Source organism: Drosophila bipectinata, chromosome 3R, assembly GCF_030179905.1.
Source record: "Drosophila bipectinata strain 14024-0381.07 chromosome 3R, DbipHiC1v2, whole genome shotgun sequence".
In the NCBI taxonomy this organism is placed as follows: Eukaryota; Metazoa; Arthropoda; class Insecta; order Diptera; family Drosophilidae; genus Drosophila; species Drosophila bipectinata.
This window is the reverse complement of record NC_091739.1, coordinates 22,079,610-22,099,027: the sequence shown is the minus strand read 5'-3', so window position 1 is coordinate 22,099,027 and position 19,418 is coordinate 22,079,610. Positions and strand designations below refer to the sequence as shown.

Genomic DNA, 19,418 nt, shown 5'->3' with positions numbered 1-19,418 from the left:
CTGCGGGGATTCTTACTCTTAGTGTAGCTCTCGAATATCTTCAGGATGCTGGTGCGGCTCGACTTGGCCGCCAGCTTGATGGGCGTCCGTCCGCAGTGATCTGACTTGTACGGATTGGCTCCGAACTGCAGCAGGGCGATGACGCATTTCTCGTGCCCCTCCTGGGCAGAGATTCCGAGAGCTGTAGCTCCCTGCTTGCACGCGTGATCCGCCTGAGCGCCGTAATAGAGCAGGATATTCATGACGTCATGATTACCCTGCCAGGCGCAAGAGTGCAGCGGTGTTCTAGCCTCCAAGTCCATTGAGTTGACATCCGCCCCGGCCTCGATCAGGGTCTTGACCATATCGGCGTGACCCTGCCAGGCGGCCACATGGAGGGCTGTGCGCCCTTCGCTGTCCGGAATGTTGACGTCGACGTTGGTCATGTCCAGCAGGTACTTGACAATCTCCAGCTTATTCTCCAGAGCAAGAATATAGAGAGTTGTCCGAGAGTCGGCGTCCTTGGAGTTAACATCGCAACAGAACTTCAGGAGATACTCCACGGTGTCCATGTGGCCCTCCAGGCATGCCAGCCTGAACGCAGTCTTGCCATCGTGCGCCTTCTGATCCACGAAGCTAGAGTGGATATCCAGTAGGGCCTGCACACAGTTGAGGCGTCCCTCTTGGGCGGCCAGGTGCAGGGCAGTCTTTCCCTCGTTGTCGCATTCATCGATCTTGGCGCCTGATTCCAGGAGTTGGAGGCACACCTCGTGGAATCCCTCGAAGGCTGCGTAGTGTAGTGGTGTCCATCCGGCGTTATCCCGATGCGTTTCATCTAGGCCACGATCCAGGAGCTGTCTTACCGTCTCCACGTTTCCTTGGGCGGCGCCAATACTGAGGACGGTTCGTCCCTCGGAGTCCATGCAATCAATGCCACATCCCCAGAAGAGCAGTAGCTTCACCACAGTGGCGTGACCTGCTGTACAGGCAGCCCACAAAGGAGTGCGTCCCATAAAGTCGGCAAGATCCGGATCGGCAGCGTTTTCCAGGAGCAGCTCACACACCTCGGCGTTGCCCTCGAAAGAGCTGACCAGCAGCGGCGACATTCCATCGTTGTCCAGTTGATCCGTGTTAGCACCGTGATCTAACAGTGTGGATATCACCTTGCTATAGCCCGAAGATCCGCACAAGGCAGCAACGCAGAGGGCACTGCGTCCGTCCAGGTCCAGATGATTCACATTGGCGCCATTCTCGAGCAGAATCTCAACAATGTCGTAGTGGCCCATGTAGGAGGCGGCAATCAGTGAGGTGCGCCCCTGACGATCCACCGAATTTACATCGGCACCCGAGTCAATGAGCAACTTCAAGATGTCCTCGTGTCCGCTCCAGGCGGCTGCCCGCAGAGCAGTGCGTCCTTCCTTGTCAGCCAGGTCGATCTTGCAGGCGGGCTGGGATATCAGGAGTCGAACTACCTCACTGTGACCGCCCCAGGAGGCCGATCTCAATGGAGTCCAGCCATCGCGATCGGCATGGTTGACATCTACACGCTTCATCCGCCCAGTGCCATCGTTGCAGGGCTGCGAGAAACTCAGTAGCAGCTTCACCACCTCAAGGTGACCATTTCTAGCCGCAATATTCAAGGCCGTTTGGCCATTGTAATCTTCGATCTCCAGGTCGATGGGACTCTTGCAGGCGTTGAGCGCCCGTTCCAGCAGCTGGTGATTGCCATCGTTGGACAGGATGTGGATGAGGGCTTTGCCCTTGTGGAGTTCAATGTGGTGCGAGTCGGAGAGCTGGTGCAAAGTGCTCGAGGCGTTCTCATCCTGGCTTTCGGGCGGCGGCTCACTGTGCTCCGAAGGACTACCCGCCCGTTGGGTTTCCATGAGGCAGCTCTTCTCGCTGGACAGCAGAAGATCAGCCAACTCAAAGTCAATGTTCTGCGATTTCTCCGACAGCTCCGGCGACATCAGCGACGACTCACAGGAGTTCTGCGACTCGGCATTGTTGATTCCGGTCTCGATCAGCAGCTTCAGCATCTTGGCGTCCGTGGGCAGACTGGGCTTGAAGAAGTCACACAGGAATTGGGCGAACGGCTCATTCAGCTCGCTGGCCAGGAAGCGCTCGAGCATCATGCGCGTCTTGGGCAGAAAGTTGGCATCGTACTTGAAGTCGTGCTCGCACTGGGCGCAGCAGTTCATCTGGTTTGTATAGAAGCAGTCGCTGAGATTCAGCCGGGACTCCAACAGCATGAGGATGAGATCCAGGTCCACGTGCCGGCTGGTCAGATACTCGCCAGAGCGGATTAGGTGGTAGGCAAACTTTCGTACCGTGTTCGCACAGAGTGTGTCTGCCACGAGCAGGTAATACATCGAGATCATCACGTGGCCCTCGTTCACGTCGCAGATGAACTTCTTGGTGGCGAACTTCACATCCACCAGCCAGTCGGCAAAGGAGTTGTGGAAGATCTTGAGGCGTTGTGCGTTGGCATCGTAAGCCAGGATGTTCCTCATCAGCTGGAGGCGTTTCTCGAACTCCTGGCAGTCGATGGTGTAGTTGTGGGTGCGCAGGCAGTTGAACAGGAAGAGCTTGTCCACGTAGCCGGACGAGGCCAGGAGAACGTTAAGAAGAGGCCGGATCTTCATGTACTGCTTCTTATTGAAGGACTTCTGGCAGATGTACAGGTAAAGGCCGTTCAGGGTGCAGGGTATCAGCTTGATCTCCCGGAAGCTGAAAAAGTTATCCTTGATGCCGTGCAGGACCTTCTCTAAGTAAAGGATGCACCCATTGGACTTGATGTACAGCTGGTGCAGTGATTCGATGATCTCTTTGGTCAGCATGATGCTGTCCTTGAAATCCGAGTTCAACCGGTTGATGATGTACTCCTGGACATCCTTGACCACATGTGACTTGCGCAGGTCGTCCAGCGTGATCTTCTTAAAGCCGGTGAACATCTTGGTGATTTGTTTGGTTTGCTTCTTGGTGGTGCACACCAGGAAGAGCCATTTGGGGAACAGATGGATATGATTTGAGAGGAGTTCCGCCACATTGCGGCTTTTGTGGTTGGTGACCGTGCCTCTTCCTCCCTTTAGGGTCGAAATTAAGTTCCCCTCGTTGATGTAGTTCTCATCGATGGAGTCGATCAGCAGGAGTAGAGCTGTTTTCGGAGGCGTCAGTTCCAGCAGCGGGAAGAGAAAGGCCTTCTTGAAGCATTCATCCGGATTCTTTTCGATGTTGTCCACACTGAGGCACTCGAGGATCTCCGGATTGGCGAGAAGTAACTCGTAGTATCCATCAGCCACGATGGTGCGGCAGCTCTTGGTCTTGGGCAAGGGCGGGGGCAGAGTGTTGGTGCTCATCTTGGGCTTGTCTCCTGGTACCGGCGGAGCTGCCTGAAGCTCCTTCTCCTGTTTGCCGTTCTCCTCCTTGCTCTCGTTGAAATTTATGAGAGGTTCCGAGCTGCTATCGGCATCGCCTTTGGGTTCCAGTTTCGGTTCTTCCTGTTTAGGCGTTTCCAACTCCTCCTTTGGACTTTCATCCGACTCCTTGTTACCTTCGACTGGATCTTCCGGTTTCTCTTCGTTGTTTGTCTGGGGTTCCTCCTCTTTGTCGTCTTTAATAGCCGCTTCGATCTCGTGCTTTTCTTGGTCGTTATTCAGATCGGCTATATCTTCGGCGCCTCCCTGTTGAATAGCCTGGCCCCCTCCATTACTGATGGTGGCCAGTTTCGAGGGCGACAGCACACCACTGCCAGAACGACCCCGCTTCACCGGAATCTTTGACTTAGTTTTTCCAGGGCTTGACTTGGCCGGCTCCTTTAGCTTCTGCTCCTTCTCACTACCCACATCCTTGTCCTGCTCCGGATCACGATCACGTTCTCGCTCTCTGGAGGCCCGTTTAGGTGGATGCGTTCCGAAGTTTCCGGCACCCTTCTCATCCGGATCTGGTATATCCATGACTTGCAAAGGCGCTGGCTCCGATTGTTGCCGCGTGAGACTCGACTTGGATGTTTTGTTGTTGATCGTGGAGGTGCGTTGGGACTGGAAGTTATCCAGTTCCTTGGTGTCACACTCGCTGGCGCCTCGTTTCAGTTCTTCGATAAGCAGCTCCTCGGCGTTCTCACTCAGGCTGATGTTATTCATCGCCTCGTCCAGCTTGAACTCTTGCTGCTGGGCCTCTTCACGCAAGAAGGAGAATCCTTCGTCAATAATCCTTTGGCTGTCGTCCTTAGTGATCAGGGATGCGTGGCTAAGGAGCTGCAGGACAATCTTTCTCATAAACAGTGATAGACTGTGGCACTCGGGATTCTGCGACTCGATTAGATAGCAGGCCAGCAGCTTTCTGTTGAGGATTCCTTTCGTGCCCGAGTTACCTTTCATAATGGCCTGGCAGATGGAAGTCTTGCCTGATCCATTTGATCCAAGGACCAAGCATCCATTGTAGCTGGAACTGGATATTGCAGCCGCCTTGGCACGAGCCGACACATAACTGGAGGAGGCTGCTCCCAAAGCTGCTGGCACTGGCTTCTTCCCAGCCGTGCGCTGTTCCAGGCACAGTGCAATCTTCTTCAGCACCCACTCGCGATGGATGTAAACCGTGCTGACGATGCGATTGTTTGGCTCCAGGCCGCTGCTGACCAGGCCGTTGACCTCCTTGTCCGGGGAGATCTTTCGCTGCATTAGAGCCTCCAGGTTGCCGTCAGTATCTTCAGCTGTTGCTGGCTTCGATCCGCCAGCCGCCTCGTGGCCGTCTTCCTCGGGCGCCGATCCGCCGCCATTCGTCTCCCCATTCGAGTGGGGTGCCACGTCCAGGGGGAAATTCTGTTGCACCAGATTGGCAAAATGTTCCTCCCGCGCCAGATTCGAGAAGCTGGCATTGGGACAGTCCCGCCCTGTGATCTCCAACTTCTTCTGCAGCTGGGTGGTGTCCTTGAGAAAGTTGAGGATTCGTCGATCCTCAAGCTGCTGGTTGGGAGTACCCCCCGCTGACTGGTTGCCATACTTGGAGCCGCCGACCAAAGCACTGGTCGAGGCACTTCCGTCCACACCCTCGCCTACGCCATTGTCCTCGTCCGCATCAAGATCCGTGATTTGTACGGGGTTACCATTCCGGGCACAAGCCAAGCGGTTGGAGTCCCGATAGTTGGACAGCTTAGCCTCCGGATTTGCCGACGAGACCTGACGACTGCGCTCGCCGCTTTTGTAGCGATCCGATTTACGGAGGGGCGTGGCATAGAGCATCTCCTTGGGCATGTTGTTGGCGGGCGGTGGTGGGTGGTGCTTTGTAATCGCCGGAGTGGAGTGGCAGTTGCCGATGGAGTTCGCATTGGGATTGTGGCTGTTCATCGCCGGCGTCGATGATTTCTGCTGCTGCATTTTCCGCACGGACTCGTTGTACATGGCCTGGCAGGGCAGGTTCTCGTAGATGTCATTGCGCAGATTATCGTTATCCGTGTGCTTAGACATGTTGATGGCGCTGATGAACCGGCTGCGGCTGTTGCTTCTGCTGATGTTGCAGGATGTGGGTAATCCGTTTGCTGTCTGTCTGCTCCCAGAGGCTGGTTCGATGGCTTTCGCTGTGTCAGCCTTTCACTTAAGCCGCTCTGTTGTCTGAAAAGAGCAGAGATGTAATGGATTTTAGTTATCACTTTATAGAGATACTAGTAACTACATAGTTTAGTGACTTAGGTTTTTGTGCATGGACTTGTCAAGAGGATGCTTTAAAATGCATTAGAATATTTCCTTACACTTTCACACCATTATCGTTAGTTGCATTACGTTCTTCAGATAACTGAAATTACCTTCCCCCCCATCCTGACCCTCTCCTTTGACTTGTTTTTGCCATTACTCGAGCTTAACTAGCACTTTCTTCTTACACTTTTTCCACTGGCTTCACTTTTTTTAGCATCCTGCAAACAATTGACCTGATTTCTATACTTTTTTAACCCTTTGGCAGTGGCAGGGCTCCTCCCAGCCATTCACCTCCACCTCACACACCCACTTGTTAGGCACACACACCCTCTGAGATACCCTCATACGCCCCCGCATACTTGTCATCATTTTTCCTGCGCTTGTCTTTACGCGCAGTATCTTTTGTTCCCGGACTCTTGCCATATCTGCTAAGCTTATATGCCATTTATGTGCGTCGTTGAGGATGATGACTCGGGGGTCGGGAGAGCGGGCCGGATTGCAAGCCAGCTCTGTGTAAATAATGCTTTTCATGCCACAAAGTTTTTATTTTAAACTTCAATTTACTCGTTGAGTCTGTATAGCTTTCTGTGGCACCAGAGGTGAATTCTCTGGTTAGAGATGAGAAACTAAGCTAGGTACAAGATATGTTCCAAAAGGATTCTATTTTTAATGCTATTTCTTGCTGAAGTGTACACAGCTCTGGCCACAAGCTTACGGAAAAGAATTCCCATCTCTCTGAACTCTTGGAAGGACCAACGGACCAACCATGTAACTAATGATACGTCCCAGCACGCCGCTTGTTGTGTAACTTTCCGACAGAAATGGAGCAAATTCAGCACGTTCTTGTCGTTCCTCCACTGATGGCCTGGCCACAAAACTCTGGCCGTATAAAAATCGGAGCAAGTGAAATGAATGATTTACGCCTGCGACCCGTTGACGCCGCAAAGGCAAACCGTTTCCATCTGGCGGTGGGGAATGACAGACAGCCAGCGAGGAAAGGACTGACGGATTACCATAATGTTGGCAAGTCAGCTGTAAAATCCATTGATTGGGTGAACGGAATGCTGGTCGCTGGTTGGAGGAGGTGGCAGGTGGCAGGAGCTGTTCAGGAGGAGGAGGACCAGCCATCGGTAAAGTCAGATGGAAATGGTCCGGACAGCGACACATCAACTTCCTGACCGCGCCGGCACGTGAGCTCAGGACTTTTAACCGTAATTATTGGATTGGATGGATACCGATTGCATCCCGCATTGTTGAATCGGGTTTACCGCCGCCACATTTGCGGTCCACGCCCACCGCCAAAGGCACGTACGGAGTTGCATTCGACTTGGCCACATTCGAATATCGAACAATTCGCACGTTTCCATAGATTCTTCATCCTTAAGGGCCCCAAATTGATTTGCCTTTGTAAGTGAAATGGCTCTGGTTTTTCTCCCCGAATGGTTTATCGCTTTCCATAGTTGGCGGAGAGTGCAGTGTGATCAAACATCCCTGAAATGAGCTAATTATGCAAGTTTAATGGGTTCCTCCAAGGCAGCAGAAGTGCGTGCCTCACACTCGAGCAAGCAGGCCCAGTTTGCTGCGGAAAATAGGGGGGGAACAGCGTTGCTAATTGCAATTTCCACAGCGCGGAGGAGTAGGTTTTCCTTTTACACGACTCCGGCGTGTAACTTGACAAGCTAGCAGACCGTGTAGTTCTCGATGCGTTCTCCACAGCCATTCAGGTCCCTATTTTTTCTTCCCCAAGTTTGAGGGGCTTAAATGCTTACGTGCTATTATGCTAACTAAACGTAAAGAACCAATCATTCAATTTAATTGAAGGAAATCTTGCGTATGAATCGGCAGAGATTAATGCACCATATTCGATCGGATTGTAATGGCCTTAATCAAATCTAAACACACATATCGGAGAGATATTTAATTAATTGAACAGAATATTTGTTGTTGAACATGATCATATGAGTATGAAAACGGCACGCCACATGGGGCAGGCTCCTTAGGCATCTGGCGCTTGAAACGTATCTGTATCTTTATTTGTGCGAGTATCTGTATCTGTCTGCCACTGGCAGCTGGGTGAACTTGAGTCTTTGCGGCGTGGGAATATTTTACCCGCTGCCGTGGGCCCACAAAAAAAATGCAAATGAACATTTTTTCCGCAATAACTGAAATGTGGGCCCCGCCCAAAATAAAAGGCCAAGCAAGGCCCCAAAAGAAAAGGAAGTCGGTGGTCGGCAGATACGGCCTGGGATGTAATTGAAATGTTTCACCCACAGACAGGGCGTTAAATGCACCTCACATTTGCATTTACAGCTTGGCAGTCAGCATTTTTGTTCTTCCCTTTTTTTTTTGGGTCCTGGGAGCCCAAAGGATGCCAGATAGGAAGTACTCCATTAATTTGTATTTACATATTTTGATTTCGAATTTTACTCTTTGCTGTCGGATGGCTGTGTTGGTCTTCGTTTTAAAATTTGTTTACGCCACCTCTGGATGCTGTTGATTATAAGCAGCACTTCTCATGTTTAAATAATAACTCTCTGACTTGTTGACTTGCTCAATTATGCAGGCAATAACTTTTCGCAAACAAAATATATTCCATGCATGGCAAATAGTTTGAAGGATAAAAAAATAGGGGCATTTTGTATTGGATACAAACCATTTTTATTGCACATCTAGGTGGTCTAGAGAGTCTACGAGCTCCATGCAGCGATTCATCAGAGCGACAATTGAGAAAGCAAATAGTATATCAAATATTGCATTCGATTGTTGGGCGAGGCAGCTACGCAGAGCAAAAGGGAAAAAATTCAGCTAAATTCGCAATACGTGCAGAAACATGGGAAAACAGCAGCGAAAAGGAGCTTAGAGGCAACCGGCGCACAAATACAGTCAAGGAGCACTTCCGTATCGATTTTCAAGCTCCTGTGCTCCAGGCAATGGTAAACGAGAGTAAAACCTGAAGGATGTTGATGTCAAAGACTCGAAGTAGGTTTACCCTTCACAAAAGACTTGGAGTGTTATTTTCTAGATTTTTTTTAATATTTCGAATCCCTATTTTTCGATTAAGTTCTTTTCCCAAGCATAGTCTTAGTTCTCGTAGATAAAAATATTAAATTAGCTCAGACATACTAGACTAACCACTTAGCCCACCTGAGAAAATAAAGTACAATTGGAAAAGAAATCAAAACGAATGCTCTGGGCTCCGCTTACAGATGCGCTTAATTTTGTAACAAAATGCCGCTGGAGAATGGCGAATCAAGGCTGGAGCCGAGCAGCTTCCTCCTAAGCGCGAAGGACTCCCAGTAGGTTGGGTCCGGTGGTGGCTTTGGAACGTGCCCAAACTGATAGCATTGTGTTTTGGCTGTGGGCTGCCTTCGGTGGCCCCTCTTCCGCTTCGCTCCTCTTTTTGCTTCCCTGTGTTTGCTACATTTGTGGCTGCACCGGAAGCGGATTCAATGCGGGCATCGGAAAGGACAATGGCGTGTGCAGCATCACAAATGGGAACAGGATGTCACAGAGCAGGGCTGGCAGGATGCGATGTCCGTGGGCCCGAGGGTGAACGCTTAATTAAACTTAAATTTTTCATGCCTTCGTAAATGCATTTTATGCAATCCACAGTACATTATGTGTACCAAAATGAGAAGGAGCAGCCAGCGTTTCCTGTGAATGTATGTATGTAAATGCAAACATTAATCCTGACACTGCCATCATCATCATCGTCATCATCGCCGCTTCTCTTGGCAAGGATTTTTGTAATATTGCCTGAAAGTCTGACGGCATGCATCCTTGCCGTCGCATGCTCCTCGTCGTGCTCCTCAACTTCCTGTCATGCATTTTTCAGCACTCACCATGTACATGATTCACTATTTCGGCGAAAAAGCTAGAGTTCCTTAAGTGCCAAGGAAACGTTCAGCACATGCCATGGCACGCTAGTCATTTCGGAGCTTTTATTTGTTTCAATTTTCAAAATAATGAAGCATATTTTTACTCAACAAAGGAATTCAACTGAATGCTGGATGATGTGAGACGCCCCCACATATTAGCTGGCTAGACTTCCATAGGAGATATATTATCCAGAAATGTTCTACAGAACATAGAAAAATCAATCTCATGGTTTTTACTGCCCCAAAATGGCAGCTGGCCAAGAGTCAGTGTTTGGCCGAAGTGGGCCATAAATTCATAGCCAACCGTATCAATTATTCGACTCATACATTCCAAAGTTTGGTATCTAAACCACTGAAAGTGCATTTGTTTTTTGTGACTTCTGTTATCGGGACGCTGGCGCATTGTATTTGCAAATTGAAAAGTCTGCCAGTGGCAACTCCTTTCTGGTTTATCTGTGTCAACTGCCTTGTTCCTCGTTCTTTGCTGCTCGGGGCACACATATTGACATCCTTTTTGACAAACACTACGTATGTGCCCCCGATATCACCTTTACATCTGAACTACACAGCCATCGCCACACTTTTTGCTCCCTTCTGCCACTTCCAGGGTTCTGCCTGGCATATGCAGACCCACGCACTTGCCATTTCCGCTTACCCCTTCCGACCAACTGCGTGGGCCATGTTTTCGTGTTTGTCTTTCAATAAACGCATGCTGGGCACAACAGTGGGTCACATCTCATGAAAGCTATAGCCCATTTAATGTTTCTGAATCAAGAATCAAGAATAGTTTACAATACTATTAGGAAACCTATTTTGAAAATGAGATCAATCATATTTAGGGATTATTTAAGAAACCAAGTTTTCGCCTTTTTTTATCCCACTTCCATAAAAAGTCATCATCCATCGGGACAAGCTGCCAAAGAGCGAGTATGCCGCATGCCGAGGCATGTGAAAAAGTTGTTGGATTTGGGTTATGTTCCATGTGTTTGCCGAGCAACATTTAATCAAATTAAAACACACACACGGACACTCGACACGGTCCCGGACACGGAGACCGACGCAACTGGGACAGACGGAGCCGGCCGGACTGACAGCCGCCTGACATTTTACAACCTTGTCCTTTCCTCCGTTTATTGATGAATGAGTGGGAGTGGCTGTGGCACGAAAATGGATGAGTGGAAAAGTGGGGTGGCAGATGAATACGAAATTAAATTCATGGCCTTTTTTTGTTCAGAACTTTAAGGATATCCTGCGTTTCCTTTGGTGTTCCTATTTCTTTGCAGTTGCCTTTCATTATAAAGCTGTAGCTGCTAACTCATTGCACAAATGAAGAGAACGGTCCAAAAGCTGACAGACGACTGTCTGAAAGGATGAAAGGGCATTGGCAAGTAGCCCTTTTTGGGGCTGGCCGAAGCAAATGGAATTAATTTGGACAGAAATCGGAGACGCAGCCAAGCATGTCCTTGCCAAGGACTATTTTCTATATTCCCTACCAACTCCAGTTCAATTAAAGTAGATTTTAGGAGCACGTTGGCCCTGTCTAGCATCCCCTTCTCAGGTTTAATTAATGTTTCTCGTGATTACTGAGTAAATGGTAGAAAAGTCCCGAGTCGCCCCTAAGTATGGAGTAACAAATCACCCTGGTTTGGGCCTTGGTTTACCCATGTCGCCTTCTACGCCATGGGGCAAAAAATAGAACCAACAGGGCCAAAGAGGGGGAGGTGCGTATGCACTTTAGGTCACCTTAATTGCAGAATTTCCGCTGCCACCAGACACTGGATGTGGTCAAGTGCAAGACCACCAACGGAATTAGACTTGACATTAAGTGAGCTCCCCTTCGGTTAGTCGTGTTGGATTAAGTCCAAACAACCTCAACCTAGAACAAAACCACAAAACTGACAGCTAAATGGCTCTTATGACCATGATGAGTGCAATCAATGCGATAATACTTCATTGGCCAGTGTCATTCTTCCACTTAACTTGTACTTGCAGTGGCAGGAAAAGACTAAAGCCTTAAGCACTCTACTTTCATTGCAAAATTCAAAACATTGTTGTCTTTTGACCGGACACACCATTGAAATGATATATATAGCAACATGTGTGTCAGCATACATTTTGAAATTTAATTGCGAAACCTGACAGGCAGAATTAGGTTTATAAACTGATGCCAATTACTCCATTAAATCGCATGTTGAATGCACAAAACAATTATCCGCACATAAATATTTAAATCGACGTGGCATCAGGTCTTTAAATTATGTGTGTAAATCAGCGCATGGCAATATTTTTATATTTGATTCGATTCCAAACATGATGGCTGCTAAACTGAAAGTGTGTTACAGCATTAGCACTAATTGGAAAAAATCAATAAACCAAATTGGGGTGCTTATAAATGATCAGCAGTTGAGGTTTGCCCTAATGAAGCGTATAATCATGGCGTGGCATCGATTTGGGCCACCGACGTGTTAACCAACACGAAGCAGCTGCCATCACAACTTATGGGCTAAGTGAGCTTTTGTGATGGATGACGCTAATTCGGAAGCAGGTGGCATCATCCTCAGGTACTCGGATGCTAATCAAAATCAACAGCACCTAAATGAGCAACGCACGCCGCAAAGCTCAAGAGTCCGACGCACCCGCCCCACCCGGGTCTGCCTGTTGAAGTTTTCAATTTGCGAGGCAACTTCGGATTATGGTTTGTTGCTCGTCTTCATGTCAAGCGTAAATTGAATCAGAACTGAAGCCATGGAGCAGATGAAAGGGTTTGTGAGTAGAGGGTAACTAGATTGGGGTTTCCGACAAAGGTTATCCGTCTAATAAAAGAGGAAACTTGAAAAGTAAGAGGTAATTCAAGCTAATGGAAAATCAATTAAAGGCAGACCGGGAGTCAATAAGGTTCAAAAGTCTGCAAATACTGATGGATTTGCTTGTGTTTTATATGAGTTTTTGAAAAAGGTGTGTAATGTAGGGTAATGTAATTACTAAGATATCCAGGTAGAATTTTCTTTAAAATTCCCATCATCCCCTATCATTCCTATTCGGTTCTTGATCAGATAAATGCGATGACTATATCTTCGGTAATTCCTTTCCGATTCTTGAGCGGAATACCTTAAACGATTTGTAGATCGATTCTCCACAAATCTGCATCAAAATCTAAGAACACAATATTTTTTCGATTTTTTGTCAAATTTCCTGGAGGATCCCATTTAAAAATCCACAAAAGTGCTTGGAGCCACTATATGGTCCACGGGGAAGGCTCTAGCTTTGGCAAAAGTCATCCGATTCTTGAGCGGACTATCTTAAATGATTTGTAGATCGATTCTCCACAAATCAGCATCAAAATCTAAGAACACAATATTTTTTCGATTTTTTGTCAAATTTCCTGGAGGATCCCCTTCGAAAATCCACAAAAGTGCTTGGAGCCACTATATGTCCCACGGGGAAGGCTCTATCTTTGGCAAAAGTCATCCGATTCTTGAGCGGACTATCTTAAACGATTTGTAGATCGATTCTCCACAAATCTGCATCAAAATTTAAGAACACGGTCTGTTCTTGATCAGATTTCGATTTTTTGTCAAATTTCCTGGAGGATCCCCTTCGAAAATCCACAAAAGTGCTTGGAGCCACTATATGGCCCACGGGGAAGGCTCTATCTTTGGCAAAAGTCATCCGATTCTTGAGCGGACTATCTTAAACGATTTGTAGATCGATTCTCCACAAATCTGCATCAAAATCTAAGAACACAATATTTTTTCGATTTTTTGTCAAATTTCCTGGAGGATCCCCTTCGAAAATCCACAAAAGTGCTTGGAGCCACTATATGGCCCACGGGGAAGGCTCTATCTTTGGCAAAAGTCATCCGATTCTTGAGCGGACTATCTTAAACGATTTGTATATCGATTCTCCACAAATCTGCATCAAAATCTAAGAACACAATATTTTTTCGATTTTTTGTCAAATTTCCTGGAGGGTCCCCTTCGAAAATCCACAAAAGTGCTTGGAGCCACTATATGGCCCACGGGGAAGGCTCTATCTTTGGCAAAAGTCATCCGACTCTGGAGCGGACTATCTTAAACGATTTGTAGATCGATTCTCCACAAATCAGCATCAAAATCTAAGAACACAATATTTTTTCGATTTTTTGTCAAATTTCCTGGAGGATCCCCTTCGAAAATCCACAAAAGTGCTTGGAGCCACTATATGGCCCACGGGGAAGGCTCTATCTTTGGCAAAAGTCATCCGATTCTTGAGCGGACTATCTTAAACGATTTGTAGATCGATTCTCCACAAATCTGCATCAAAATCTAATAACACAATATTTTTTCGATTTTTTGTCAAATTTCCTGGAGGGTCCCCTTCGAAAATCCACAAAAGTGCTTGGAGCCACTATATGGCTCACGGGGAAGGCTCTATCTTTGGCAAAAGTCATCCGATTCTTGAGCGGACTATCTTAAACGATTTGTAGATCGATTCTCCACAAATCTGCATCAAAATCTAAGAACACAATATTTTTTCGATTTTTTGTCAAATTTCCTGGAGGATCCCCTTCGAAAATCCACAAAAGTGCTTGGAGCCACTATATGGCCCACGGGGAAGGCTCTATCTTTGGCAAAAGACATCCAATTCTTAAGCGGACTATCTTAAACGATTTGTAGATCGATTCTCCACAAATCTGCATCAAAATCTAAGAACACAATATTTTTTCGATTTTTTGTCAAATTTCCTGGAGGGTCCCCTTCGAAAATCCACAAAAGTGCTTGGAGCCACTATATGGCTCACGGGGAAGGCTCTATCTTTGGCAAAAGTCATCCGATTCTTGAGCGGACTATCTTAAACGATTTGTAGATCGATTCTCCACAAATCTGCATCAAAATCTAAGAACACAATATTTTTTCGATTTTTTGTCAAATTTCCTGGAGGATCCCCTTCGAAAATCCACAAAAGTGCTTGGAGCCACTATATGGCCCACGGGGAAGGCTCTATCTTTGGCAAAAGTCATCCGATTCTTAAGCGGACTATCTTAAACGATTTGTAGATCGATTCTCCACAAATCTGCATCAAAATCTAAGAACACAATATTTTTTCGATTTTTTGTCAAATTTTCTGGAGGGTTCCCTTCGAAAATCCACAAAAGTGCTTGAAGCCACTATATGGCCCGCGGGGAAGGCTCTATCTTTGGCAAAAGTCATCCGATTCTTGAGCGGACTATCTTAAACGATTTGTAGATCGAAATCTGCATCAAAATCTAAGAACATAATTTTTTTTTCATAATGGCCGCCATCAATGACTAAATCTTGGCCAACTCCTTTTCGATTCTTAAGCGAATTACCTCTAACGATTTATAGATCGATTCTCCATCATTACGAAGTTATTTTCTTTTCATGATAATTACCTTTTTTCACTGAAAGTCGTGTTTTGCGCTCCGGTTATTCAACTTGTCCGGAAGTTTGTGCCTTTCGACCTTGAGCAAGCCGTACCAGCGCGATAACGGAACGCATAAATAACAAAAGCTCCGCCATTAGTATGGAAATGCACCACCACACCCACTACCACCGCTACTTCCATAGCCACAAAGCCCCGCTCAACCCAACCCAGCGTTGGCAGAGCCATGTGATGTCAGCTGCCCCACGCAAAAAGTGGATGCGGCACTGACAAGACTCATATTCAACTGAGCATATTGCATATTTTATTTAATTTATTGCTGCACATATTTTGATGCCAATTCATGGGCCCCGAGCACGTGTTTAAGCTGGATGAAATAGCCGAATGAAACGAGAGCTTAGATTACGCCGGATTACAATTGGAATTGTGTCAGTGGTGGTAATTGAGTTGGGCATGGTCATGGCGAGTGGAGACAGCTCTTGTTATACATTTTAAAGGGGACAAAAAATTATCAGAGAACAGTGGTTCGAAATTTGGGAGAAACGTACTCATTTTCAGGCATTTCCAACTATTTATATAGGGTCAATAAAGACCCATATTTAACCACAAGGTTTGGGTGTACAATGTATCCTTATCTCTGCAAAAAGTAAAGAGGTTTTTACGCGACAATTGAACAATGTTTTGTCACTGTTTGGCCTCAGCAGTGTGCTTTTTTGTAGGGTTTCCATGGCTGGCCGCAGCCGTAACTCAAAGAAACGACAGCCGTGGGAGCCATGCAAATGCCCCACACCACTACCCTCCAATTGGTCACTTGATACACATTTCGATTGCCGGCTGCCTGCTGCCGGTTGCCGGTTAAACTTGGTCTAGAACCGACTTCGAGTTCCAGTTGCTTCCTGGTTGCTTTTGACTCACTCGGTCCGCATCGTGTGCTGGTGGCTTTGGCTAATTAATGCGGCCGAACAGAAAATTAAAATGCTGTTTAGCCAGCGCCAGTGCAGCTGTCACTTTGGCGTCATCGTCATCCTCCACGCGACATAAGCCTACGTCGCCATGAAAGCCAAAGTCAGACATGGCCAACTCCGGGCTTCTGGCCCGCTCTTTGCATAAAGCGAAACGAAGTCGCAGTTGCGCTTCAAGTTGTTTGTTTTTTGTTTTTGTGTTGCCGCCGGCTTTACCCAAAGGCAAATGTGGGTTAAATGCTTTTTGTGGCTTGTGACCGCAGCTGAGCTCTGGGCAAGTTTGAATCTACTGAGATTTTACCCCCCTTTGTGTGTCAGATGCAAATTTTCCATTTTCCGCAAAAAGTTTTTCATTTAATTTAATTAAAACACTCTACAAATTGCGAATATAAGCCACGATTGTGCTAAAAAGTGCTGGAAAAAAATTAAGAAAATAATGGTTTCAGTAATAAACTAAAAATAAAGACAATTATTTCGCAATTAAGAGCAGTTGACTCTTTGCGGTGACACTAAATGCAATTGAGAGGGCAGAGTGGCTTCAATTGTCGTGGGGGAGGCGTACGCTTTTAAAAATTGTATTTTTCCAGTCGTAAAAAGTGTGAGTCTTTAAAGTGCTGTCATTAATCTGTGTCATTTGCATTAAGTTGCCAGCTGATGAATTCAGAGCAGCCAGAACTACATATCTAACTCAAGTAGAGATAGAAACCACAGTGTTATCAGAAACTGAACAAATAATAATTGCAAAGAGGGATGGATGTAGAATTTAAATATACTATATATTAAATGATGAAACAAAGAACACTCATTGAACAAAAATTCCTACCGGATTACCAGATATTGTAGCTTTTATATGTCCGACAACGTTTATATTATTCTGATAAGGTTGGCCCCTTCTTTATAATTCTTATAGAATCTTGTCTATTGATTCTCCAGGAAACGATATATCTTTGCCAATTACCTGGATTACCTCAAAGTCTATAAGCATCCGAATAAGCTTGACTCTCCAATTTTAAACTGAACCAAAATCAGTTTATTTGTCATTAAGATTTGACCACAAAATCAGGCTCTTTTGCAGACCAGTGGGCGGTAGCAGCCTAACTGCAATCCGAATGGTAAGGTTGAAGCCGCAAACGAGTTTGTGTTGAATGAATAATGAAATATCTCCTGCGGGGCATGCCCCAATGGGAGCTTGTAAATAAACTTGTTTGTTGCTAAAAATTGCTAATAATTACAAACGAATTTCCGCCTACCGCTGGCCAGTTTGTTGACTTAACTATGTCAGAGCGATAAGACGGGCATTTGCATCACAAAGAATCCACATGGGTCTGTCTGACTGGATCTCGTCTCGTCTGGTCTGGCACTTTGGCCAGTCAATTATTTATACCGACACTTTGTGCGGCTGGAACTGCATAGGTAATTGGCAAAGCGCTCCCATACAGAGGAGCCAGCAATCTGCCTGTGGTTGGGTGCACACGTGGCGTATGCGTAATGCGCTACTTGCTCGATGCATGTTAATGCGTTGGCAAACAGCATTAGCGATCGATTCGCTAGAGCCGAGCAGACATGACCATAGACACCACCACAACATGCACAGCACCACCTCAGGCCCCCATTACCCCCACACTCCTCATCATTATAATGGCATCCACTGGCGCTGCAACAATTTTCTAATTTGGAAGTCCAAAGCCAAAAGCGGAGAGCAGCGTGGTCCGCTGCGTTTAATTGCAGAATTTTGTGGCAAGGGGGGCCACAAAGCCAAAATAGTTTGCTAATATCTCCATAATGAAATTCGCAGCTTAGCTCTTTTTCAGCGGAAGTGCAGACCGCTCTCCAAACACTTTTGGGGGAAGTGCCAACTTCAGCTGCAAGATAAGCGAAAATAGCCGGGCGTAGCGTAAGCATTGAGGAATGCTTTACGGTGAGTCAACAAGAATAATAATCACAAATAAGATTATGGCAGGAACAATGAAAAGTTTACGCACAAAGATTTCTTCCTGATTGGCCATTGTTCTGGCGACTGTTCAAGTTAGTTCCCCAGACAACTTATTCGACTTATTCAAAGCTCTGACGGCAGTTCTGTGCTCGGCTTATCGGTTTCGGTTTAGCCAAGAAAACACAGAAGCCACTGGCAAGTGCTTGTTGCCACAAACAATTAGCCCAAGTGTTGGCGTCGATGTCACACACACACACATTGGGTGGTTGTAGTCGTAGTCAACCGCCGACGCCCCCACCGACGACAGTGTGGGTTCCCGCCTGCAAGCAAAACCACGCCGTAAAGTCGTATTGCCGTACATATGGGAAAGCCCGTAAAACCCCGGCAAACAATCGACTGGCGCCGCCAGGGGCGTGTGGGCGTGGCAACCGGACGACGCATACAGAGCGATCCATTCATGGAACTTTTGGCCAGATTGCCGCCGCGCTCGTTGTTCACGCTTCATTTAGCTATTATTTTTTACCACGCTTCATTTGTGGGGCTGTCTTTGCCGTTTTTGGGGCAGGGTGGGGGCCTTTTGGCCACGCTTGGAGTGCCAATCAACAGTTGGTCCCAAATCGCATACATTAGCGTAGATATATTTATTGCCATAATTGCGGCGATGCCTTGCCGCGGTTATATATAGATTAATGGCATTTAACTATGGGCAGCGATTGCCTCACTTCTGCCAGGGGAATCAATATAAATAAAGGAAAAAACACCAAAGGCAACGGCAACCACGGAAAGTAATGAGTAAACAATCTGAGGCCAGTATTTGCTTTGGAATTAGCCGAGTGCAAAATGTTTTTTGTGGCTGTGTGATTTTTGTTTACTAGCAGCTCACTGCCTTTCAGCTTGTTTTGGCATCGATTGCCCACTTCAGAGTTCCCCTTTCCAAAAATATAAATTCGAATTTTCCTTTGGCATTTTGGCCAGATTTTAATTGTGATTGGTGAGCATCCTAAGGCCAGGATTCGGCTCCAGGGTAATGGACGAAAATTCACAACAACTTCATTGAGGTAATAAAACAAAGCAATTAAAATGGCTGCCAGGAAACTGGCAGACGTATGTGGGTCAGGCTGGCAAAAGTTTCAGCTCCGGCCACTTGTCGGCCAGTTGGAGCAGTGAAAGGCCATTACAATGCCAATCGACAAACTAAAGTGGCAGTTCGGCTAATGCAACTGCCGGGGGAGGAAGTGTGCCTGCCGCCTGCCACCAGCACTCGTCGGAAACTTTTTTCCTCGCACAATGGAAATGGTGCAGAAAACTAACTGCCCAGGGTTGACAGACCCATCTCGGATTCCTTCCCTTTCCTGCACTTGACTGTCTTTTTGAAATAAATTGTGTACATTTTGAATATGCAATAAGCAAGCGTCGTCGCATATTAGCGCCATGAGTCAGCCAGTGTTTATGTAAGGATTTCTCCAACCATCCGACCGACCCATTGAGAGTTTATTGTCAACATTTTCGCTTTTCTTGTTACTCTGCAAGTTGTTTATTGAGCTCCACCAACAACCAGCGAGTAGAGCCGTAAATTAAACACTGTTTGTGTCACTTG

General features: G+C 46.8%; 1 protein-coding gene across 1 annotated transcript in view; it reads right to left on the bottom strand.

Annotated features, from left to right (window-relative positions):
- Positions 1-19,418, bottom strand: part of LOC108122625 (ankyrin repeat domain-containing protein 50) — a 28,019-nt gene that overhangs the window by 1,405 nt on the left and 7,196 nt on the right. The window contains exon 2 of the mRNA XM_017237314.3: positions 17-5,585. Coding sequence (XP_017092803.2) covers positions 17-5,441 — 5,425 coding nt within the window. The 5' untranslated portion in view covers positions 5,442-5,585. The remainder of the gene's footprint in view (positions 1-16; positions 5,586-19,418) is intronic.